Source organism: Rhinolophus sinicus, linkage group LG17 (genome assembly GCF_036562045.2).
Source record: "Rhinolophus sinicus isolate RSC01 linkage group LG17, ASM3656204v1, whole genome shotgun sequence".
Classification (NCBI taxonomy): domain Eukaryota; kingdom Metazoa; phylum Chordata; class Mammalia; order Chiroptera; family Rhinolophidae; genus Rhinolophus; species Rhinolophus sinicus.
Window position 1 is genome coordinate 14,769,852 of NC_133766.1, and position 26,230 is coordinate 14,796,081.

Genomic DNA, 26,230 nt, shown 5'->3' on the forward strand with positions numbered 1-26,230 from the left:
GGTCAGTATTCTAAACCAAATAAATATTTCTGACCCCGAAGGGTCTTTGAGAATGTGTGAGGAAAACTTTTTAAGTATACGGGCTACTTCATGTGTCCTCATAAGCCCCTCCAGGAGGGTGAAGGTGTACCTTACATGTCATACATAGTCTTTAACTCAGCTGTAATTAGTCCTAGGAGAGTGTAGATTTCTTCAGTGGTATTGAGGTAGGAAAAATGCTGATATTCAAGTTTTTTGTGTGTGGTACTATGGCTACTTAATTACTGTTGGACTAGAATCTGTATCAGTTAAAATCTAGGTGCTAAAATTTTGCGTTATTTTTTTATTTTAGGTATATTAAAGATAAACTGATGGTGAACATGTCATGAAATGAGTAATTTAGACCCACACTGTCATCATCACATATTGTTATATTGGTTTCACTGCTAGAGTGAATCCTGATTAAAATAGGACTTAAAATCTTCTAACTTCATGAAAATTATCTTTAATTTTTAAGATACAGATATATCTATTGTAATATAATATGTCATTACCATATTTGATATAAATGCTTATTATGTAAGTGGAAAGTGTTTTGTTCATGAAGGAGAAGAAACTCAAATCATAGTTCTGGTTACTATTTCTTTTAGTGATGTCTGCTAGAGCTAACAAGTTCTGTTGCCAAAGTAGGTATTTCAGACATTAGGATTATTTGCATATAGCCAATTCATGACTGAAAATTCTTAAAGCAGGTTAGATAGCGTTGTAAATTGTAAATATACTATAAACTGATCACTTAAAAAAATGTGGGAGAATAGTAATACAATGCTGGTGCCTCTTATATGTATTAATATTAGAATGAAACTCCACACCAGGAACTGAAACCAAAAATAAGTATCTTATTTTAAAAAGTATCATGACTCTTGGATATCAATGCAGCAATTCTTTTTAAAACATTTCAGAGATCTGTTTGAAGTTTCCTGTTGCTGACTGATGATTACAATCTCTGGATTCAGTACTGAGATTCTGCTTTCTTCATCATACTAATAATCTTAAATTTTAATCTGAGTTCAAATTAGGTAATGGAAGTTCAATAGAGGAAAAAAAAACATATTTGTGGGTAGAATCTACCTTTTCCTCCATCAAATTTGTTCTGTGATTGTTACTTTGGTTCTTTGTAACAGTAGAATTTTTAACAGATTAGGACAATCATCAAATTCATTTTGTACAAATTGACTGGTAATTTTTTTCCAGCATCCAATCATTTTAGTTACAGATGTCAATAGAATTCTCCAGAATGAATTTAGTATATGTGCTGCCTAAGCGAGCACTAGAATGAATTTAATATAGTAGTTTTCATAATTACTGGGTTATTGTAATTGTGAAAAAGAAAAAAGGTTATGATTTTTCACTATGGAAAAGATTATAGATGAAGAAAGACACTCAAAGTAAGGTAATCCAAGACCTGAAGGCAAGGCTTAATCTTGGTGACTAAGTCAGTATATTGAGCTTATATTTGACATCTAATTGAAATATGGCATCTCTTTTTGCCAAAGACCAAGTAATAGCATTGTGCTGAGTCATTCGTTTCCACGGGGAACACGGTTGTGGATTCAATAATATCATTTCCTTTGACAACACCCCGAGACATAACCAAAATTCTCCTATTTAAGTTGGAAGCTAGCCCTGTCTATACTAGTTTGCAATTTTATATGATATTGGCCCAGTAACATGGCACGGGATTATTAAAAAAAACTTTGGATAATCATTGATTGAAACTGAGCACATTTCTCCAAGAATTTGTACTTACTTTATAGATACTATCTTATTAATCTTTACAGCTCTTAGATCAAGTAATTTATAGGTGATCTGAAGATTTATGACGTTTCCAAAATTAACTTGTAAAAACCAAGAAAGTGGTTGATTTGCTCCTTATTTCCTGTATGCAAGTATTTCAATCACTATAGTTAAGGACACAGAATTGAGGCTGATGGGAATAAAAGCAGATTAAAATAGAGAGCTGAATGATGGAGGAAATAACCCAATTCATAGACGGAGTATAGATCAATTATAGATATAATAGACTAGATTGTAACTTTCTATACAACTTGAATAAATGGAAACAGCCTTTTTCTAATATTAAAGGTATTATTACTCTCTGTGCAAGTAAAGGAATGTACAAAGAGTACAGACATTGGAGACAGCCAGACTGTATTCCAATTTAAGTTTAACTTTTACTATTTATGAGATACTGGGAAATTAACCTCTTAGAATCTCACTTTAATTATGTAAAAATATAAATAGTTACACCTACATTATAAGGTTTTGGGGAAAATTAAATAAGAATTTGTATCTAGTAGAATGTCCAACATGTGGTTAACACTCAATAAATTCTTATAACAATATCTCTCTGTGTACATTATTAATAAACATTTGACATATGAATATGTTTGCAGCAATTTCAAAACTATATTAAGTCATAGATAAGAATATTGCTAATAATTTTTATGTTACAAGGGAGTTTTTTGGTTTTTTGGGGGAATATTGGGGAACAGTGTATTTTTCCAGGATCCATCAGCTCCATGTCAAGTCGTTGTTCTCAATCAAGTTTTGGGGGGTGCAGCTCAGCTTCAAGTCAAGCCGCTGTTTTCAGTCTAGTTGTGGAGGACGCAGCTCACTGGCCCATGTGGGAATTGAACCGGGGACCTTGGTGTTGTGAACACTGTGCTCTAACCACTGAGCAAACTGGCCGCTGCAAGGGAGTTTTTTGATACTTGAAAACCCATGTGGTATTAGAAGTTCTAGGCTATGGAAAACCCCATAAATGATTTGGGATGGTGTGCTATTATATATAATAATTATTATTGAGTTCTCTTTAGTGGAGAACACTAATCCCTAACGTGGGTTTCAAGAGCATCAACTGTCTTTTTTTTTTCTTTCATGTGAATGTTTAGCTGTTCCAGCACCATCTGTTGAGAAGACTATCTTTTCTCCAATGTATTGCCTTTGCTCCTTTGTCAATAATAAGTTGATTATATTTGTGCCAGTCTATTTCAGGCTCTATTGCATTCAATTGATCTATTTGTCTATTCTTTAGTTTTGGCAGATTGTGTCTTTCAACAAATTGGTCCATTTAATCTACGTTATCAAATTGTGAGCTTAGAGTTGTTCATAATATTCCTTTATTATCCTTTTAAATGTCCATAGGATCTGTAGTGAACTTCCCTCATTCATTTATAATATTTATAATTTGTATTCTCTCTCTTTTTTTCTTATTTAGCCTGTCTAGAGGATTACCGATTTTATTGATCTGTTCAAAGAACCAACTTTTGATTTTATTGATTTTTCTCTATTGATTTCTCATTTTCAATTTTATTCATTTCAGCTCTAATTTTTACTATCATTCTTCTGCTTACTTTGGGCTTAATTTGTCTTTTTTCTAATTTCCTGAAGTAGACACTTAGATGATTGATTTCAGGTCTTTCTTCTTTTCATTATTTGTGTTATATGCTATAAATTTTCCTTTAAGCATTACATGCATTCACTGCATCCACCAAATTTTGATAAGTTGTTTCATTTTTATTTGGATCCACATATTTTAAAATTTCTCCTGAGATTTCTTTTTTGACATGTGTGTTATTTACAAGTATATTATTTAATCTGTAAGTACTTTGTGATTTTCCAGCTATCATTCTGTTACTGATGTCTTGTTTATTTCAGTCCTAGAGTAGACATTGTATGCTTGTTCCACGTGAGCTTGAGAAGAATGTGTATTCTGCCATTGTTGGACAAAGTAGTGTATAGATGGCAATTACATTTAGTTGATTGATAGTGTTGTTGAATTCATCTATATCCTTACTGATCTTCTGCCTGCTGGATCTGTCCATTTCTGATCGAGGGGTGTTGAAGTCTCCAACTATGATACTAGATTCACTTTATTTTTTGGTGGGGGGAGTACATATGATTTTCAGCTTTAGTATAAAGCCACACACATTTTTTTTTTAAGCATTCATGTTGTCTTCATGATTGATAATTTCATTTATGTAGAATAAAACTTTGGCTACTTATAGCTCTTTTAAATATAGATGGCAATTCTTTTTGACAATGAACTTGAATAAGATGTTATCTTGAAAGATTTTACATGCTTCTCTGCTTTTTTAAGTAATGTATGCTTGTCATTCGTGACTTCACCTCTTCTTGATGGCGTATTATGAATCCGGACATTAATTACGCTGTTAATAGAATGATAGCTTCAGAAAGTATCGAAGGCTGTGTAACTTTTGACCCCACTAATGCTGGTCTCTATAAATCTATGTTTTTACATTTTTTTCTGCCTCTTTGCTTTTAGACTGTCTTACTCACTTCTCAGCATTTTCAATATCTTAGTTTCTTTTTAATCAAGTGTGGAGTTTTTAACCAGTTAAGTAAGTCTATTAAATTAAAGTTAAGAAAGGTAGTCAAGTAAGTCTATTAAAGTTAAGAGAGGTAGGAGTACCTTATAAACGTGGGCCTCTTCTAAGATTAAACAAAAATGTTTGAGCTTTAGATAAAGACTTGTAATCTTTTCAGTTGCTCAGAGAGCTATGTGAGTTCCTGGTTCCCCATTCTATTTTTTTGTTTGCTTTTTTTTTTAATTTTTTAATATTGCAATTACATTTGACATTCAGTAGTATATTAGTTTCAGCTATACAGCATTGTGGTTAGACATTTATTTAATTTATGAAGTGATTTCCCCCCCATAAGTCATAACCTGGCACCATGCATAGTTATAACAGTATTTTTGACTACTCATTTATGTTTTTGTCATTATTTTTTACTTCTTTTGTGTGTGTGTATACTTTAATTTACTGTTGTAATTACACATGATTTTCCTACTTTTGCCTTTTAACCTTTTTACTAGCTTCAGTGTTGGTTGATCTGCTATTTTTATTATCATGTGTTTGCCTTTGTCAGTGAAAATATTTTTTCTTCGTAATACTCTCTTATTTATATTATTTCTGTTCTTAAAGAAGTCCCTTTGACATTTCTCGTAATACTGATGAATCTCTTTAGCTTTTTCTGGTCTGGGATTCCCCATTCTGTTTTGTTGGATAGAGTTATTTGGAAACTAATTTCTAATTAGGTGAAGTGTTTAATAAAGTCTGTTAACATATATGATGGGCATGAAGCTGTTAGGCTAATTGAAACTTTTAACACTATTGCATATGGTTTATAACAAATGCATTAAAATTAATGTAAGTAGTTTACCTCTTATTGCCTTGGGTCCAAAGGTTTTTGAAAATTGCTCTGGAAATGTCATGCCAAAAAAGACTTTCATTGAACAGTAACAATAAAACAAACAAACCTAAATAATTCAAACATCTTGCTCTGACCTCGCTTTTCTGTCAGGGCTTCTTAGTCATCCAGTACAAAGACTGATTGTGTTCCTAGGACTGCAGTCCTGATTTACATTATTTCCCCAGCGCGTGGTAAACCTGACAGCAAAGAAGTCCTAATAGTCAAGCTGTAGTAACATTTTAAAGCATGATCTAAACTTCTCAATAATTCTGTGATGGGAGAGAGGAGAGCAGCAAGGAAGGAACAGCCTTAGGATCAAAGGATGTTTCTGGTATGCACGTTACTTCCTTACAACTAGAATATTTTTAGTCTCAAGGAAACAATGAGAACAATTTACTTGGATTTTATATTGGAAGTTTATTTTTATTTTCATTTTCTTTCCAGGTGGAGCACCAGTATTCCCACAAGTTCACGGTAGTGGTGTTACGTGCAACCAAAGTGACAAAGGGGGCCTTCGGTGACATGCGTAAGTGCCCTTATTGCTTTTCTGTTGCTAATGTGTAATTATGGTTCACCCTTCAGTTGCTTGAGCTCCTTGATAAGCCAGGGGCAGTCTCTTCTTCAAAAGTGGTTATCTTTGTTTAAATCTCTGAATGATAACGTTTTGAACAATTCTCTGATGCTCTTTATCTGTGGAAATAGCATTTTACCTTGACTTTCCGTTAACTGAGAGTACTTGAATTCAGACAAAATGACTGACTGTCTTATGACATACGGATCTTTGGAATTCAAAGGAATTCTATTTAACACTGTTTTGAAAAAAGTGCTGAGTTGACTTCAAACAAGCCGCTCCTGTGAGGTATTGGGACTATAAGATTAAAAAAAAATGCAGTTCTCTAGTTTTTTATTCCTTTGAATGTGTTTATTATATGTGGAAATAACTACTGTAATTGGTTTTAGGGCAGTTTGAAATGATGTGAACCAGTATCTGAGAATAATGTTGAATTAACTTATTTGTATCCTTTTCCATGCTTTGAAAAACAGTTTTCCTGGTTAATCTTAACAAGTGGCTGGGGGTCATGGAGGTGGGAAGACAGAGAAAGATTGATCAGTGTAATGATAACGAATTTGGTAAAGTTGTAGGTGATTACTAAAATATCGGAGTGGCAATTTACTTCTCAGAACAGGTTTTGGAGAAAGCACAGAGGTTGCAGTTTATCCATCTGAGAAACAGAGAAGGCTCTCCTATCGAAATGACCTTCAAACTGGTACTGGAAAGATGAGCTTGTTGATGGTGAGAGCAGGGAGAAGTCCTAGGCAGTGAAAATAGCACGCGTCCAAGACGAGAGACAAACTGAGTGCTTCTAAGGAACTAGAACAGGGTGTTGTTAGAGAACAGACAGTAAGGAGAAGGAACATGTGGACTAATATGACTAAGATTGAGATTTTATCAGAAATGCTCTGGGAAGTATCTGATGGCTTTTGAGTCAGGAGTCACGTGATTGGGTCTTTATTTAAAAGAATGTTTGTTCTAGCCATGGTATGTTCAATGTACTGGAGGTAAACGTGGAACATAACTTTTTATTTTTAAAAATAAGAGGAACTTGAACTGGTTGAAATCACGAAGAACGTGGGCCAATAGAAAGAAGTTAAATAGTAAAAAAAAAAGAAGAATGCGAGCTCTGTGCTCAAGATGTCAGTGAATGAAGAAGGGTAGAGAAAGTTGGTAAACATCAGAAATAAAGAGGGGAACAGGAGGTAGGATCCAATGGCAAGAGTTTGGGATGCACCGTGATTTTCATGAGAGGCAAGGACAGTTTTTTCAAATGTAGTCTGAACGAAGGGTTTATATTCTAAATTTTATCTCACACTTCAGTCTAACCCATTTAATCACTCCACTGCCAATGCTTCTCTTAAGTTATTCTTATTTTGCTTTTTTTAATCCTTTGCATTTTCATCATTAAAGTGAGAGCTCACTGGAAGAAAGGCTTCTGTGAAAGAGAAGCCATGTCAGAAGCCATATTTAAAAACTGGTATCTTTCATGACCTTGAGAAAGGCACAAGTCTTACAACTCAAGAGGTCATACTGTTAGTTAGAAAGCCATTCTTCCCCCTGCCCCCTTTCTTTCTGGGGCTGCCGGTTAGCTCAGTTGATTAGAGCGTGATGCTGGTAGCACCAACGTTGCCAGTTCAATCCCCGCTGGGGCCACTTTGAGTTGTGCCCTCCTTAAAAAAAAAACATAGAAAGCCATTCTTAATTCAACTAAAGACTGTGCCAATAACTTGCCAGGCATATAAGTTACTTGACCTAATTTGACTTAAAAAATATGTAGTTATCTCTTGTAAAAAGTAGCAGCAACCCTTTTCTATCAGTACAAAGCTCTGTCATATAGAGACAGTGGCTGTTGCTTGAGAACAGTTACTATTCTCAAGATGAGTCCAACAGCAGTTCAAGTTCTATACTCTGAGTCTCCTTCAACTGGTGTGCATCTGATTTTTTAACTACTTTCCCCATAGGCTCCAGACACCATGGCCCTGTTACTTATAATTAGGAGAGGGAGGAGAATCATGCTGCAAGTGTCATTTTAAACCTATTTGAGATGACATTGAAAATAATACTTCAAAGCGAGCATGAGATATTAATTCATCTCATCAAACAGGGAACCTTTTGGATCTCCACAGTGTCCACAACACAGGTTTGACCCTTGATTTCTAGAAGCTTCCTTTTTAAAGTGAGGGACCCGTGGAAGGAATAGCCACTGGAGATGAATTGCTATAGGAGAAAGGAGAGTGCTTTGACATTCCATTAAAACTTCAGCATTTGTAGTTTGATTTTATTTTGTTTGAGTTACAACTTTTTTTTTTTCTTTTGGCGAGGGGCAGGAACTGTTGGTAACACTTTACATTCACATTAATGAGTTTGTAGGAAGTTAGGGAGAGATAAGAATAAAGAACACAGTCTAAGAGAAATGAATTCAATAAGATTAGTACGAAAAAGTGAGGGGACAATATACAGTGCAAAGACTTTGTTTTGAGAAGTTGTAGGAGGTTATAATGAGAAAAGGTGTGGGCATCAGCTGACACTTTTCTAGGAGGAAGTATGATGATATTGCTGGGTGAGCTTGATCTACACAAATTACCAAGTAAGCTGGATATGGGATGTTTATGTATAGAAGTTCTTTAAAGACAGACAAGGATAGAACTGTAAAAAATGTTCTAAGATCTGCCAAGACCAAGATAACAGAAAACTACAGTCTCTTCTGTTGTTAATAGTGTCTGCATTTATTTAAAAAGGTGAATTTCCATCAGGCTTCACATGTTGGTAGAGAAGAATGGCAAATTACTATTTGGTTTTCCAGCGTTGCCTGTGGGGGCTTTCTCACGGGCACTCCACAGATCAAATTGTTGATTCCTGGTAAAATACCTGGGTTTGCTTATTTTTGAGATAATACTAAGATTAAATCTATTTTTCGTTTTGTCCCTTGATAAATCATCCTAACTGGCTTCATTGAGAAATACCATATTGCATTGCTAAAGCATCATAATGAAATCTGCAGGATCCATGAACTCTTTTCATGGGTCAGAACTGACATTTTAATCAAAACATTTCCCTCATTTCCCTGAGGGTACTGGGTCAGCCAAGCACAAGAGAGCATCTTCACAGACATAGCAGCTACTCTCAAATGTGTCATTTATTCCCAGTGCCTCAGTGCCAACCCTTCCCTTCATTCTTATGCTCATGTCTCATGAAAATGTAGTTTGAAGTTCAAATTTGCACCTGACTCACTGATAGTCTTGTTTTTAAAACAGGTGGTTTGCATTAATTTGGCTGTATTAACATAACTCACTTCTAAAGCTACAGGAAGTTGTAGTAGATATAGCATGTAACTGACAGCTCGTGCCCATGGCTAAGTGTTGGGTGGATGCTTATTAAACTCTGTATTCTATATTGTTGCTTTCCTCTTCTAATAGAAGATGTATGTTTGCAGAATGACCCCAGTGGCAGTAACACTTCAGTTGATACTAAAATTTTCTGAGAGCCTGTATGAAATGAAATGCACGTCCCTGGCTACAAACCTCATTTTATAACCAAATGAAATGGCTGGCACAGGTGTGGTAGCTTCCTCACTGAATTTCTGCTCCTGTTAAAAAGTGTTGGGGAAAATACAGATCATGGAATGATGATGGAAGCCAGTCTCAGAATTCATAACTAGGCAGAGTCATGTTTTATTCCCTAAGATGAAATCAGATCATGGATACCGTAGCAATTTTGAAATGATAAAATACCATACCAATGTTAGATATGGTCAATATCCTAATTATGCCTATTTGCTGAGGATTCTGGTCTGGTCTCGCTGGACACTGACCTCTTTCTCTTTACAGAATGAACATGGTAAATGTTAGGGCTTCCAAGGACAGTTGTAGGATTGCTAATGGATCTACTTCCCTTAAGTATTCAGGAGACAGCTGAGCTGAATGCCAACATTTAAACTTTAAGAAAGAATAAATACACTTGGGAGAACTATGAATTCATTGTATTTAAACTAGATTGTATACGATTACATTGCTTAATATCCCAAGGTATAGTTTTAAGCTTTTCTTGAGAATCTCAAGCTTCTGTTTTTTCATAATGTCTGTGTCTCTGGGGAAATGATTTTCTTTTTCAGACAAACTCATAGCAAGCTCTGTATCAAGTCCCTACTTTTCAAATGCTGTGCCTTTTGCAGGTCTGCTTCTCAAACCTCAGTGTCCATAGAAATTATCAGGGTATCTTATTTAAAATGCAGATTGTGACTCAGTGTGTCTGGGGAATGGATGTTGCATTTCTAACATACAAGGGATGCAGACACTGCCGATTCATTTTGGGAGACATTGTCTAGGTGATTTCTTCTGTTTTATATTTTCTTAGCCTGACTCTAAAGAGCTTCTGAGCAGAAAAGACTTGAAATATTCCAAAATGGAACCAAGATCCTAAGGTTTTTGTTCTTTGCTGATTTTACTGTTTTTAAAATGAAATAACCACAAACACCTTAATACGTTTTTTATTTTTTAAATTCCTATAGAGGATTATTTACCTTATGTGATACATTATCACTGAGAAGAATGCTAGAAATAAACACAAATGCCTTAAAGCTATACCACAATTACATTATGACATTTTAAAATTCTTTTATATTATAATCATGACTACATCAGGTTGCAAGCAATAAAAAAGTAGAGCATATCTTTTTATTGTCTGGAAGGTCACAGTACATACTTCAAGTTAAATGATCAAATGTATGGAATGTACTATGAATGCACACACGTTCACCAATATGTTCTTTCCCTCACAAACATAAAAACATCCTCTATAAATATTTTAATATGGCTTAATGCTCCTTCAACGTACTAATTTGTGATTTTGTGATATTTGGGGCATAACTAAGAAGCCAGGCAGGGTCATTCCAGGCAAAAGCATTCTGCTTTTAATCTAACTGCAACATTGTGAAATATGATTTTCCTCTCTGCACAGAGTTTTGGTTGAGATGTGGCACACCTGCCCTGTCATGGGTGTGTTAACTTTCTAAAGTTTAGATAAATGCTCATTGTTATGAAAAACAGGGCTAGTCTCCAAAAAGGAAGTTTTAAATTGTCACCTTTCACGTATTGTCAGAGAACATAAGTATGAAAACAGGGTGATTCCAACAGAATGGAAGACTTTTTAAATGTGCTAGGCTACCTGACTTCTTGCGGGGATTCACGAAGGACCTTGACTTGGTACCACCTTGGGGTCTCCAGGAAAGAAGCAACACCCTGTGGCTTCACTTCTCCTTCGGTGGAGCAGTGTTGTCTAGCGTGATACAGGAACAGTACTGACCTGGGACTTGCGATGCAAGGGATGCATATGGAGTGTCTGTAAGATGCTCTGAAAAAACCTGAACGTTCCTTTGCAAATTGATGCATGCTACATATTCATATTCAAACCACGTATCAAGGACGAAATACAGAGGATGCCAAAAAAAATACATACACATGTTAAGAAAGGAAAAATCTGTATTAAAATTGTAATACAATGAATGATGCCCGCATTCATTTGATTAACGCCGTCTTTTGAGCGAACGCCATACTACACATTGCTACCATAATTCAATGCAACTCCAAAAAGTAATACACAGTAATACATCTCTTAAATACATACTAATACATCTCTTAAAATGTGTACATTTTTTTGGCACCCCGGGATTTGCAAGTATTCAGTTTCTTTTATCCCACGGTATTACTTTTTATGTCTTTGCGGTCCTGTGGACCATGTACTCTAAGTTAACATATCAGAATATAGTGAGGTGGATAGTCTTCTCATTGCTCAGGTCAATGAAATCTCACCTGACATGATTTTCCTAAGTCTCATTAATTTTGAGTCTGAGCCCCACTCGCTAGAATAGGTAGAAGAGCATGGATTATCTCTCCCTTTTCAAGGTCCTATAGGTATTCTAGGCACATAGAGGTGCCTGTACATTAGGAGTAGGGCGTGTCATAAGCGTTGGTGGTTGTCATCATTGACATCTGACCTTCTGCTAAATGTTGTCATGGATCCTGGCTTCCACTTTTGGCAGGCACTGAAATGCCTCTTAGAATAGTCTTCTCAGGGACCACATGTCACACCAGAGAGACCCCACTGTCCTCAAAGTGACAGAGCTTAGAGTCTAGATCCATGGCCGTCCTGTTGTTACCATGCCACGCACAAGGAGCATGGCTTTCTAACACTGATAGAAACTTAAGAAAATCTAAACCCATATGAGTTTTAGGAAAGGTGGCCCTCTTTCCTCTAGTCTTGTCCGTCCAATGCAGCAATCTCAATCCCCTCACCTCAAGGACCTCCCAGAGGATTAAGCCCCTTCAAAGGACGTGGCTCTCAACACCAAATGTGAATAATTCCTTGGAAAGAAGCTTAGAACTCAAACTTCCTAGTATTTCTACATGTTGGATGAGAGGTAGGGTGTTGGATATGTGTGTAGAAAAACAGTATCTATTTAATCTCTTGAGAATCTTCATCAGCAGCAAGAACAATGTAGAAATTAGCATGAAAATGTTACCCTCCCCAGTAGCCATTCTTGAATTCCACGGGGATCAGAATCTCCAGGGAGGAGGCAGAGTATATTTATAAAAAATCATGGTCTCCACTACTCACTAGTCTTGTGTTCTTGGGCAAGTTTCCTCTCTCTGCCTTCTTTTTCTCATCTAAGACAGGTTGTGAAAATTGAATGAGTTGACATACGTGAAGCACTGATATGCCTGATGCATAGTACGCACTCAATAAATATTACCTCTTGTTATTAAAATATTTCAGATGTCAACATAAGACATTTATTTCTTAAACACAGTCTTTATATGAGCCAAAATATTCTTTTTGGGTGGTCTGTGCATGGAGGTAATTTTCAACTTTTCATGTTGGAGACAAGAAATTTCCACCCTGAATTTCCATGTTGAGCAAATTAGTGGATCCGTCTTTTTTCAGCTGGAGAGAAACAAATAGTAGGATGGTACTTCCATTGTCTTTTCTGATGCTCTTGGTCACAGTTCACTCCTGTGCTGCCCTGACAGCTGTCCAGGCTTCTGTTTAACTCTTGTCACATGGAGTCGAATCATATCCTTGTGAGACTGGGACCTGTGTCTTACTCACTTTTTAGAAAATAGGTGCTTCACCTGGAATCTGGCATAGTAGTGAGATCTCAGAGAATTTTGGATGAACAAAAGGACTACATAAATATGTATAATTATCTTTCTTCTTCAATATTACTTCCTTTTTTGCCTCAATAAAGAATTTGAAAAAATGATTTTATGCTCCCTTTCTTGTATATAATAAATATCTCTGGTTATTTTTATCCATAACTATCTAGAATTTTCCTTGATTTCATCGCATAGAAACTTTCTAACACTTTTGGATCAATCTAATTAATCCCTTGTTTTGATCAGTTATGGAGTATCAAATATTATTTTTTATACTGGTACTGCTGTTGGCCTATAGCCACCTGCTACCCTTAAATATATCTTTTCTGAATCAAATATTCCCCTAGCATCAGCCCTTAGGTTATGACTGAACCTGAGTTTCGGTTTGCTATTAGTTTTGGAATGTTTTTGAGTATCCACCCAAGATTTTTAAAGTTCTAAGTATAATGAAATAATTTCCCAATGGGCTTTTTATAAGAGATAATTTTAAAATGAGGAGCACACATCTATGTCTCAGCTCTTATCTTGTATTTTCTATGTAATAGGGGAATATGTTAGGAAGACACTATAGTTCCTCATCAATTAAAAGGTCATGTAATTTATATGAAGTTGCCAAGTGGCTTCACGAGTACAGTTAATCCTTTTCCTCTCTCTTTACATTTAACCAGATTTCTATTTTTTTGGTTTATATGTATGTATTTGTGTATTTCAGGTCTGATGAACACAGTGAATAACGCTGACCTGTGATATTTTGATAACATCAATTGATCATTGGTTGGTTTTCACCACATTTATTCAATAAGATGAACAGAGCTAGATTCTAGTAGTAGATTTGTGCACAATGTTTTCACGAGATAATAAAAGCAAGTTCCTGTCAAAATGAAGAGTACATCACCAGTACTAACACAGAAACAATCTGTATGTTCTCTTTTTTTTAAAGACCTGTTAGTGATGGATCCTACTCATTTAGTTCTTTACATATATGTCTTATACTTGAGCTTCTTTATCTTAAAATACTTTTTCACATATACGCTTTAACACATTAATGGTCTACCAAGTGAAGGAAAATCTTCATTTCAAAAACTTTTAAAAATCTGAGTGATATGCAGCCTTCTTTTCATATGCTAAGTAAATTCTCTTTGCCCAAAATCATATACCACTTTTATATTGAAAAGGTATGATTAATATCTAATGAAATTAAATTTAAAAACAGGTTAAATTCTTAAAGAAAAGTACACTCTTTAAGTTTTTATGTCAAAGAGAATATCTCTGCTACTCTAAAAGTTTAAGCATTTATGTGAAAACATTTATAATATGTTATTTTAACATATTTTCATATTTTAAAATGTTCTTAAAAAGAAAAATTATGTGACATAGGGATTGAAATGACTAGTTACTTAGCTGAGGTATAGTATGAAGGTTTTTGTAAATTTTCCTGAGTCTTTAGAAGCACTCTTCCATTCTCACCTCTCCCTTGACATATCAGTATAATTTTTAATGAAATATTTTGGATAAAATTCTAGACAAAATGATTTGAAGTTATGTACAAGGGTAATCCAAATCTCCAGATGCAAAATGAAATAACAATTTTGAAATTTTAACTTTGGAAAAGAAATGTTAAAGAAATATAATCCAGTGCTTATGACAGCCAGGCTGTATTATTCACATCCTCATCAATAAACACTGAGCATCTCCTATGTACTTGGTACTCACTCAGTGCCTTGCAGAAGTACAAAAGAAATACCCATAATGCCTATGGTAGATAACTTCACTGAGTGCCTGCTTCCTATGAAGGGGAAAGTGTTGTTTAGTGGTTAGAGCAAGGACTTCGGAGCTGGTTTGCTTGTGTTCAAATCTCCCTTCCACTACTTATTAACCATGTGACTTTAGGAAAATTACGTATCTTTCCTATGTCTCGATTTCTTCAGCAGTTAAATGGGGGTAATAATTATACCTTCTTCATGGGTTATTTTTTTTTTAATGAAGATTAAATGAGATCATGAAGTGCTTAGAAAAGTGCTTGATATACAATGTACACAATATTAAGTGTTCAATAAAAATGCTAAGGAGAGTTCTAAGGACTTTATATTTCATTTATTCACTTCAGTAACACTATGAGATATGTGCCATTTTAATTTTAATTTTACAGATGTAGAAATTTATTTGAAGACGTCAAGTAAATAATCCAAAATCACATAGCTGTTATGTTTTAGGGCTAGAACTCGAATGTACCTCACTCTCCTGTCTACTTATACAGCAGCTTTGAGCTAGTTATGGTCTAGCTGGAAAGATGAAATGGGTCTAAACAGCTCTTTGGAAAACCAACCCAAGAGAGTATATACTCAGTAATTGTGTGTTTAGACTATACAGTGCTTTTGAAAAATGTTGGCAATAAGCCTCCAAGAAGACTTTACAGCTTGACTAGAGATGAGATGGGTTTTATAACTTAAGTAGACTTTTAATATGTAGAGTGGATATGGGATATTTCGATTTGGGGGAAAAAATCATAAGAAAAGGCTTTAAAAATGGGATTGACATAGTATGTCTAATACATATTACTTAGGGAACTTGGCTATTTTTTAATGGCTTATCCTGGTGAATAAATGTCAGGTAGCAAGGAAAATGCCTTACTTTCATGCAATGGTTCTAAACTGTGGGTCAGTTTTTCCCCTGGACATGTTTGGCAATATCTGGAGACATTTCCAGTTGTCATAATTGGGGAATCCTAGTGGATGGCGGCCAAGGACAGTGCCCTGGAGCAAAGAATTATTCTGTCCAAATGTCAGTAATGTCAAGGCTGAGAACTCCTGTTTTAATGAGAAAGTAGAGTTATTCTTGCAGAGAGTGGAATGCAATCCATCTACGTAGTTAAGTCCACATAGGTAAAATTAATAATAGAAGAAGTATGTTTTATAATACTACATAAGAACTTCTGGAAAATTACTCTTCCTCTCCAACCTAAACAGATTCCAAGCAACATCCCTAGATTATAGACCTTTAAAATATTCCAAGCATAGATACTGATAACCAAAGGTATTTTTGTTTTCTTCTGAAAAAGTATCATAGAGATTTGAGGAAAACGGCAATGCAGGCAACAACAAAAAATTCAGTTCTGTTTCAGATCTCCATTTAGCTTTCTTTGTTTTGTTTTGCATGTGACTTTGTCTGTTTTCTCATGAGTATCAACGTTTTGTACAATAAGTCATTTTTACTCTACGCTGGATGGTAGCCCACCTCATTAATATACTAAGTCAATTGTTAGTCCAAAATGTACTCAGTCAATTGCGAGTAGATGATATTGGGCTTTCTTCCTGATGTCCATTTGGCTGATGGTACATTCTGATAGTTTCATGTCCCTTTGCAAAAGGAAACATGTGACCCGAGAAAGCCCTACTACAGATCTGAGACTGTGAGAAAATGGAAAACGAAACATAGAGTTCAAATTGGAGACTCTGCCTGATAAAGGGATTTCAAAATAGTGTTAATAAAATTGCTTTGTTATTTCAAATGAGAAAGGTATGCTATGATTATTTGAGTTCCAAGACAACGCTGCTAGTGTTGGAAGGGCTTTGCTCGTCTCTCTTCAGTGTACACAGAATCACTGCCAAAGTCTGCTTTATTAAACCACACTGAATTCTTCAGTAACTTTTCCAGCTTCTGTATTTACAGCAATTTTCAGGGACTGTCCTTCAGCATCTGTAGCCAAAACAATTCCAATTTTTGAGCCTGTTCTGGAAGGAGCAGGGGCTGCTACTTATAAACAAGTGCCCTGGTACTCTACCCACTTCCTTAGACTTATTAAGGGAGGAAGCTGGGATTAGATGATTTATTTACTTATTTATTCATTCATCCATTCATTTATTTTGCATTTATTATTTGGAAATAAAGATTAAATACAAATGCACTTGGAAGAAATGACTGACATTGATTTATATTAAAATATAAATAAATAGGGTGGGACAAAGCCCCAGGAAGGTTGAAACGTACTACCTAAGAGTAAAAAGGAGTTAGGGAGGGGAGATTGTTGTGTCTATAATACTTCTACAGTACTGTCCAGGGCTAGTCTATCTATTATTTCAGTAATATTTATTATGTTCCTATAATGTTTCAGACTTAGTGCTGGACTCTTGGACACAGTAGTGAATAAGAAAGATGTGTCTCCTGCCATCATAGAGTTTGCAGTGTAATAGAGGCAAAAATAAGTAAGAGTTATTAGTGTTGGTACCGTGTTTCCCCAAAAATAAGACCGGGTCATATGTTAATTTTTGCCCCAAAAGACACATTAGGGCTTATGTTCAGGGGATGTCATCCTGAAAAATCATGCTAGGGCTTGTTTTCCAGTTAGGTCTTATTTTCAGGGAAACACGGTATATATGAAAGAGCAAGGAATTTGGCTTCAGAAAGACTAGGTGAAAACCCTATCTCTAAATGATCTTATTCAACTTGTTAAATACCTCTGAGTCTCAGTTTCTACATCTATGTGATGGGAATAATAATTCCTATATCAGCAAGTTAAAGCTTTAAGTAGAATTAATTTTACTTCTTACAGATGTAGATAGATGAGCTCTCTAGCGAACTTGATTTATAGTGGCCAACTTTACCCGCTAGGAAAACAGAACAACTAGTTGACTAGGGAAGTATAAACTAGATAAAGAAAACAGAGATAACATCTCATTCCATTCATCCTTTAATTGTACAGCTGTTGGACCCTTATCTTGGATATTCTTAGAACAAGGACGAGGACTTGAAGAACACTTAGTTATCAGCTGAACCGTCAAAAGAAAACAGAACAATGTGCACAAGTAAAGGGAAGCAATGTTCTCTGAGAACAAATGCTTCTGCCTTGAGTGTAACTTTGTGGAATGTTTGAAATGTGTGGATTTCCGAGATGCTTCATGGCCTAAATGTTGAGTGAGAGTGATGTTCTAGTGCATCATGGGGGAGGATCACTGACCGGAAGAAAACCCAGGGTCCAGTGGTGGGAGCTCCTGTAGGCCTTTCTCACCATGTTTAGGCGTGCTCTTCAAAGGCACTGAAGGCCAAAAATGTGTTTGACAAAGACTATTGTGCTGGCACAATGGAAAGTGGCTTGACTGTAAGAAAAGAAGCAACTATGAGATCAGGTTAATAGTCCAGGTGAGAGGTGATACTTAGTTGAACTTGGACAATGGTAATTTGAAAGGAATTGAGGAGCCAGATGTGAGAGGCATGTGAGAGGTAAAATAGGCAAAACTTGGAGACAGATTGACTATTGGAGCTATGAGGAAAAGAGAATGACTCTCATGTTTCTAGCTCTGACAGCCAGAAATGATGGTCCCACTAAATAAAACAGGAACTTTCCTGTCAAGAAAAATATCTGAGTTTTTACTTTAGGTTTTTGGTTTGTTTTGCTTCCCTTTTCTATTGTTGTGCATTTAGGGAGAGGAAGATGGAAAGAAAATAAATTTGTACATATTGAGAGTGAGGTATTTTCAAGGTATTTACGAGGTACATAAATGAGACATTTTTTAAGTCATTCAAGAGAAGATTGAAGATCTCAGAGTAGAGTTCAGAGAAGAGCATATGGATTAATACTTTTTCTTCTAGGATGTGAGGGAAGAAGTTAAGTATGAATAAATAAATGTTTAAATTATAAATATATTTTTCAAGTTGTAAGGTATATGGAAAGGAAATTGAAAGAGTACATCCAATTCTCTCCTTCCGTTCTCCCAGTGAAGTGGGGGTGAGTTGTGTCCTCAGATGAGGAATAGCGATTAAGATGGGGGACTTGAGAAAAGCAGAAAATGTTAGAGCAGCCATGTGAAGAATGAAATAAAAAAGAATAGGGACTAATATGTATTTGAACAAGTTAATAACTAAATGGTCATTGGACTATGCTGAAGTAACTAATCGCAGAGTATTCATTTCCCCGAGGAGTGATTTAGAAAACACATATTAAATTAATTTTTAGAAATGTCTGAAGGATTGAAAAGCTACTAAGTCAACTGGGATTTGAGGGAGCAAGATCTCAGGGAGGAGAGATGCCATTCAAGTAAGCCCAATATTTTGCAGGCCAGTCCCCGCTCTATGCGCTGGCGAGTTTAGGTAGGTTTGGGAGGTGAGAGGAATGTGGGAAGTAGCCAAGCAGTGGAAAGGCAGAACATTTTTGCAACCTCAGAGGAGCTGGGGACATAAAAACTGGGTTTCAGGACCAAGTCAGTTAGAATTTGAGGGGCAAGCTCCCTAAGAGTAAGGGAAGCTTGGAGAAGCCTGAAGGTAAGTGCCTTCACCATGTAAAGCCAAAGTTTTAATCTGTGCAGAGCAATAGGCTAAGAAGCAAACACAAAACACCTGAGAAACAAAGCAGAGATATTGGCAGTCTCATACTACAAAGACAAAAAGTAAAAAATAAAAAATTTAAAAAGTGGATATCAGAACCGCCAAATGAAACAGTCCTATTAAGCACCCTGAGATCTCAATTGAGATGCTTCGAACAGGAGTGAATGAGAGATAGACTGAAACTTACAAAGACTTTAGTGAGTTAAATTTCTGATTCAATTGAGGCGATCCATCCTTCTCTCAACTGCCTGCCAGAAAATAAGACAGGTCTTCTATTGAGTAGATGTAGCTTTCCCACAGGTTTTCATAAAAAAAAGTCTGGCATTCCATCCAGAATTGCCAAGTATACCAAAAACCAAGATCTGAAAAAAGAAATAGATCCACAGCTGTTGATGGACTTTGAAATAACTAAGATCGATATGTTCAAGAACTAGATGGCAAGATGGAGGATTTTACCAGGGAACCAGATGTATAGAAAAGAATCAAACAAAAAATTTAGAACTAAAAACACAGTAAATGAAATTTAAAACTCAGCAGATGGCTTTACTGTAGTTTGAACACAGGTATAAAGAGGGAATTAGTGAACTGAATAGAACAGTAGAAAATACCCAGACTGAATCACAGAGAACCAAATGAAAATAAAGTGTAGAATAAAAGCATAAGGAATATCCAGGGTATGATGGAAGGAAGGAAGGAAGGAAGGAAAGAAAACATTGGGGGAAAAAAAGAAAAATAATATTTGAAGATATAAAGGCTGAGAATTTTTTGTAACTGATAAAATATATTCAACTATATACATAGATGTGCTATGAACCCAAGGAAAAACATAAAGAATACTTACCTTATACACGTTGTGGTACAACTGCTGAAAACTAAAGACAAAAAACATCCTAAAAGCATCGGGGGGTGGGCAGGGAGGGGGGGGACCACATTTAGAAAAGCAAAAAATTGAGAGTTGGATTCCTTAACAAAACTCGTCTTTGAAGTGCTAAAATAAATAACTGCTAAAATAATCCTGCAGCAGGTGAACAAAGTTAGAGGACTTACACTACCTGGTATCAAGATTTATCATAAAACTATGATAATTAAAACAGTGTGGTATTGGTGCAAGCTTAATTAATAGACTAATGGACTAGTAGACTAAATGGAAGGTCCAGAAATAACTTGCATTTATATGACCACTTGATTAATGCAAAGTTTATATTTCAATGCCAGGGTTAAAAGCAGTATTTCCAGTAATGCTGGAGTCTATTGGTTATACATATGGAAAAAAAAAGAAGTTTAACACCAACCTCATACTATATACACAGAACTTAATTCAATATGGGATTTAGATCTAAAGGGAAAAGGTAAAGCAAATGAGATTTTTGAAGATATCAATAAAAACTATCTGATAAGCTAAAATTTTCTTAAACAAATGACAAAAAGCATGGATCATAAGGAAGCAAATGGATACATTGGACTATATTAAAGTTAGGCCTTTCTTTTTATCAAAAGACATCATTAAAGTAGTAAAAAGATAAATCCCAGATTGGGAAAATATATTTGCAATATAAGTGTGTCTGTCAAAGGACTCATATCCAGGATATGTAAAGTACTCTATACATCAATATAAAAAAGATAACCAATAGGGAAAAAAAGGACAAAAGACTTGAATATGGCTTTCACTCAAGGGAATGTCCAACTGACCATTAAAAATACATGAAGTACTGAACCTTATATAGCCATCAGGATGTGTGAATTAAATTACACAGTGATCAGATGTTTAAAATTACAAGACTGACAATATTACATGTTGGGAAAGATGTGCTGCCCTGTGACTATTAACCTCAGGGTGTACGATGGCATAACAATCCCATGTCCAAGTAATCCCATTCTTAGGAATTTCACAACAGAGACATACATATGTGTGCACCAAAAGCCACGTGTAAGAAGGTTCATAGCAGCACCATTGATAATGGCCCAAACTGGAAACAATCCAAATGTTTATTAGTCGTGGAATGGACAAACATTGTATGGAATATACACACATGGAGCAGTTTACATCAATAATAGTGAATATTTTATTCTACACATGGTAATGTGGATGAATCTCACAAATTTAATTATGAGCAAAAGAAGCCAGACCCAGGAGTATGTATTGATTCTATTTATATAAAGATAAGAAACAGATAAAAATAGTCTATGGTGATGGAAGGGTAGTGGTCACCCTTCTGGAGGCAGGTGACAGAGGCTTCTGAGTTGCTGGTAATATTCTGTATCTTGACCTGGGTGGTGGTATCCTGGGTGAGTTCAGTTTATGAACATTTTTAAAAAACTGGAGTTACAGTCTTCCAACTTCTCTGCATGTATCTTACCTTTCAAGAAAAATTTTACAAAAAAGAAAGAACTAAACTATTCTTGAAAGCCATACATTTATAGTAGGGCTAACCATCACTTTCCTAGGATGTATACCAACAATTCAGCCAGCATCGTACAGGAATGGTGCAAAGATTGGCAATCATAAAAACTCTTACGTTTAAAAGCTTTAAGTTCTCCATGTAATTACCATTATCACTAAATCATAAATATTTCAAAGCAGTGACCACATTTGAGAATAGTATTCAGAGGCATTTCTCTCAAAAAATGATTCTTTAAGTTTTGGTCTTACTGTGGCTTTCCTGCTTTGACGGTAACTAAAGCAGAACGCTTGAATATCAGCCCATCTCCTTAAACAGACTGCCAACTAACACACCCACATGAACTTTATTTTTGGACTTGTTTTCATGTGGCTACTTGAAAATGTACCTAATGGTTAGAGAGAAGCAGAAATGAATTACTGGATTGTGCTTAGTAAAAATCGACGAGCAGAATAACTCCATGACAGAAGACCAGTAAGCATGTTGACTTTTCAATATCAAAATGGTTCTGTTTTTCTGTGGGTGTTATTATACCATTGTTCTTTCATCAAATCTAATTCTATACTTTAAATCCCATTTTTCACACTTGTGTGCGTGAGAATCACCTGATCGAGTTGTTAAAAATGCATTTCCAAACCCATGCTGAAGCCTCTGACTGAAGCTGCAAGGTGTCTACATTTTTAACACCTCAGCTAATTCTGTGAAGATATTTTAGTGAACTACATTTTGAAAAGCACTGCCTTAAGTTCACCATCAGTCGATCATAGCTATTCAGAATCTGATATTTTGACTGTGAATTTGGGGGGATTTTTACTTTTGGGATTTTTTTGCTGCTTGTCGCAAGACTTGTAACAGGTTGCGGGTCATCTTTATTTGAAGAAAAGGGTTTAAGTTGCTACAGAGTGAAGTGGATATGAGAAAGCAACTGGTGAATATGTAAAATAGAAGCTGGAGTTTAGAAGCTACCCTCAGGTCCTAATCATATAACATATTGCTCAAAGTCAAAATGACAGATGGACCTGTTATCAATTTAGGCAGACACTCCTTAAACTACCGAAGTTGATGAGCCAGTTTACAATCCTGGCATTCTGAAGCTATTTCTGGTGCGTGTAGCTTCATGTCATCTTTATGGGAGCAACAAAAATCTGTATCCCACACCCCCGACATTTTTTGTTTTGTTAAGATTTAGGTAAAAGGATGAGATGTAAGAAAGTCTTTGCTCATACATTTCATCTTTGCTTTACCACCTTTGGCTCAAGCTAATCAACACCCAATTACCAAGAGGCATTAATTCACAAAGCCATAAGTACACAGGAGGAAAACCAAATCATTTATTTTCCTACATTTGACTTTTTTTTCTCTCACTTGATTTCTAGGGACTTCTCTAAAGCATTGGGCTAAATTTTGCTGTCCAAATGGACTGCTTTCCCTTTTCAAAGCTTTCATGTGTTACCATGCCAATGAAGATTACAGATTATGTAAAGAAAGTGAGCTGAGATGTGCAATGATCATAATGCAATTTTAAACTAGCCTCTTAAACTTCTTTTCATCCCGCACTGTCTGTCACAACTACAGATGTTTCTTAGAGTTCAAAGATTAGCAATGATGCAGAATTGCAATATCAAAGTTTGCCACTGTCAGTGGTTTTCCACTGCCCAACATCCTTTGACATCTTGACGTTGAATTCTCTTGCTAATGAAGCAAGAGGAGAAAACTAGAAAAACTATCACTCTTGACAAAAATTTTAGAATATTGACTTTATTTCAAAGTAAAAGTGATAAGAATCCAGAGTGACAGCTTTGAAATGGATTTCAATTAAAAAAAAAAAAAAAAGGTTGTTGATGTTCTGACCTAGAAATGTTGTGTTGGCATCTCATTGTATGGTCTTTTCTGGATCATTTTGTCAGAGTTATAATTTGTTAAAGCATGTGACCTAATGAGAGTCCAAGTTGGCTGAGAAGGTAGTTATATCCCTGGTTGACTTGTGCCACTTCAGTTTGTGCTTTCTTTTCTTTTCTGGTTCCTCCAATGGAACTTCACTTTTTGCTTTCTGTTTCTTGTTTGGCCCAAGAAAATCTCTCCACTTCTTGCATGATTCAAATGAAGATAAAGCATCTAAAGGCGATCCCCCCACCTACAGTTTGACTGTATTTGTGTTTAATAATCTGGGTGACTGAGTCACTGGCTTAGTGTGTGTATCTGCGTGTCTCTCATTTACCCCTTGTCTCTAAAATTAGGCTATTAGCATTTGACTCATCCATAACTCAAATCTACAGTTTTGTGTTTGGCTCCGTCTCAAAGCCAAACTGCTTCTTGATGGGCAGTGCCTAGTGTATAACAGGCACTCAAATATTTGTTGAATGAATGAATGATGTTTACCATCTTTATGCTGCCCCTTCCCACACACTTTCTGTTTTCTAATTTTTTTTCTTGGTTTTGTTTTCTCTAACATTTTGGGGAAAACATATGGAGCATTAACCCCATGAGAAAGAATCATGGGCTACATTTTTTATACATTTAAGGTGAAGTGCCAATTGAATATTCTTAAAATTACATACTGATTTCTACTCAAAAAGAGGAAAAATATTTTTCTTTATAATCTTCTACAACCTGCTATTCTAAACATGTAGTTTTAGTTTTGGTTTGCGACCCTGAACATTGGCAGCATGACAGAAACATGGTTAAGGAGAAGGAACAATCATCTCTTTTGGTTGAGGAAGTGGGTAGAGTCCTCTTATTGCATTTTCGTCTCTTCTTTGGTTGATTACCCTTGCCGTCCTTCCCACCCAGTCTTTTTGTTTCCTAATTTCTTTCATTGTCCTGTTGAGAGATCCAGGAGTCCTCCTTTGTCTAAGGGAGATATGTTCCAAGACCCCCAGTGGATGCCTGAAACCATGGATTGTACTCAACCCTATATATACTGTTTTTTCCTATTCATACACAGCTTTTTATTTAAAGGAAGCACTTTAGGGCGTCTCTTGGCATATCCGAATTGCCACCATCACTACTCTTGCACATTGGGGCCATTATTAAGTAAAATTAGGGTTCCTTGAACTCAAGCACGGCAATACCATTACAATCAATCTGATAACCAAGATGGCTGCTATGTGACTCATGGGCAGGCAGCATCTACGTTGTGGAGACGCTGGACAAAAAAGTGATTTACATCCTGCGCGTGATGGAGTGGGACACTGTGAGATTTCATTACGCTACTCAGAATGGTGCGCGATTTAAAACTTATGAGTTGTTTATTTCTGGAATTTTCCATCTACAATTTTTGGACCACAGTTGACCACAGGTAACTGAAATTGTAGAAAGTAAAACTCCAGGTAAGGGATACTACTATCTAATCACTAAATTTGAAATTGCAATATATAAATATATACAACCAACGCATTGCATACCTTACACTTCCACAATTTTATATGTCAATTATATCTCAATAAAAATACATACAATTGCAAAACTATTTCCTTTCTTCCAAATAGGATATCAAAAGTGTGAACAGAAGATGGCCTAAATCAATGTCAGCTAGAATATTTGTTTTAAAAGGCAGAGTCCTAGGCACACTACAGATCTACTGATTTTGGGGTCTTAGGGGATGAGAGTCAGAGGTCTGTGCTAACCATCACCTAGGCATTTACATTACACTCGCACTTTTGATACTCAGCTTTCCTTGACCACTGATGCATAAGCTCCAAGGGAGAAAATTAAATACATCCCCAAATGCGTATACCTCATTTTTAGATCTTCCCATTTAACAGTGAACAAGCACACTTAAAAAAAAAAAAATCTGATGAACACATATAAGAACTAAGCAGTGTTTAAAAATTATGTGAAGGGCATTGATTGATTACATTATTTGATAACCATAACTATAGTTAAAGGACAACATATATTTATTTTAAACTTTTGGGAAAAGAATCATTTCAGAATTATTATTTTTGCTTTTCTTTTGTTTTCCATATTTGTATCTTTTTGTGTGGACCTCTGCCCCACTTTCTCTCTCTCTCTCATCCTCTCTCCCTACTCCTGTCCCCTCTCTCCCTTTCTCTTCTTCTCCAAAACTCTAAGTCCAGATCCCCTTTCCATAGCAATCCATACCTCATGATCTCATCTTTAGCACTTTGGAGCATGATGTCATTAAAAGAATGATTATTGCAGTCAGATCTTGCTCTGATACTTACTAGTTATGTGATATTCGACAGATTGCTTAACATCTCTCAGTTTCTGTTGCCTCAACACCTGTAGTGCTCTAGTGAGATTTAAATGAGACTAATTTGTGTAAAGTGCTTAACAGAGGTCCTAGCAGTCATTATTCAATTATTGGGTTTTGTGGTTATGAATTATAATGGCCACCTGGGAAAGGATGTATTAAAGGGAAAAGTTGAGTCCTTAAGTTAGGAGACCTTAAATATTGTGATACTTTCTAGGTTATGAAGATATAAAGATAAGCAAGACTTGGTACCCTGCCCTCAATTGTTGACAGTCTTGTGGGAAGAGACAAATCGATTATAATTTTATCCATAAAATACACTGTGCACTATGAT

The 26,230-nt window shown here is 35.7% G+C and overlaps 1 protein-coding gene across 1 annotated transcript in view; it reads left to right on the forward strand.

The window, feature by feature from the left end:
* Positions 1-26,230, forward strand: part of PLA2G4A (phospholipase A2 group IVA) — a 137,076-nt gene that overhangs the window by 31,565 nt on the left and 79,281 nt on the right. Inside the window, exon 3 of the mRNA XM_019738116.2 lies at positions 5,701-5,782. Coding sequence (XP_019593675.2) covers positions 5,701-5,782 — 82 coding nt within the window. The remainder of the gene's footprint in view (positions 1-5,700; positions 5,783-26,230) is intronic.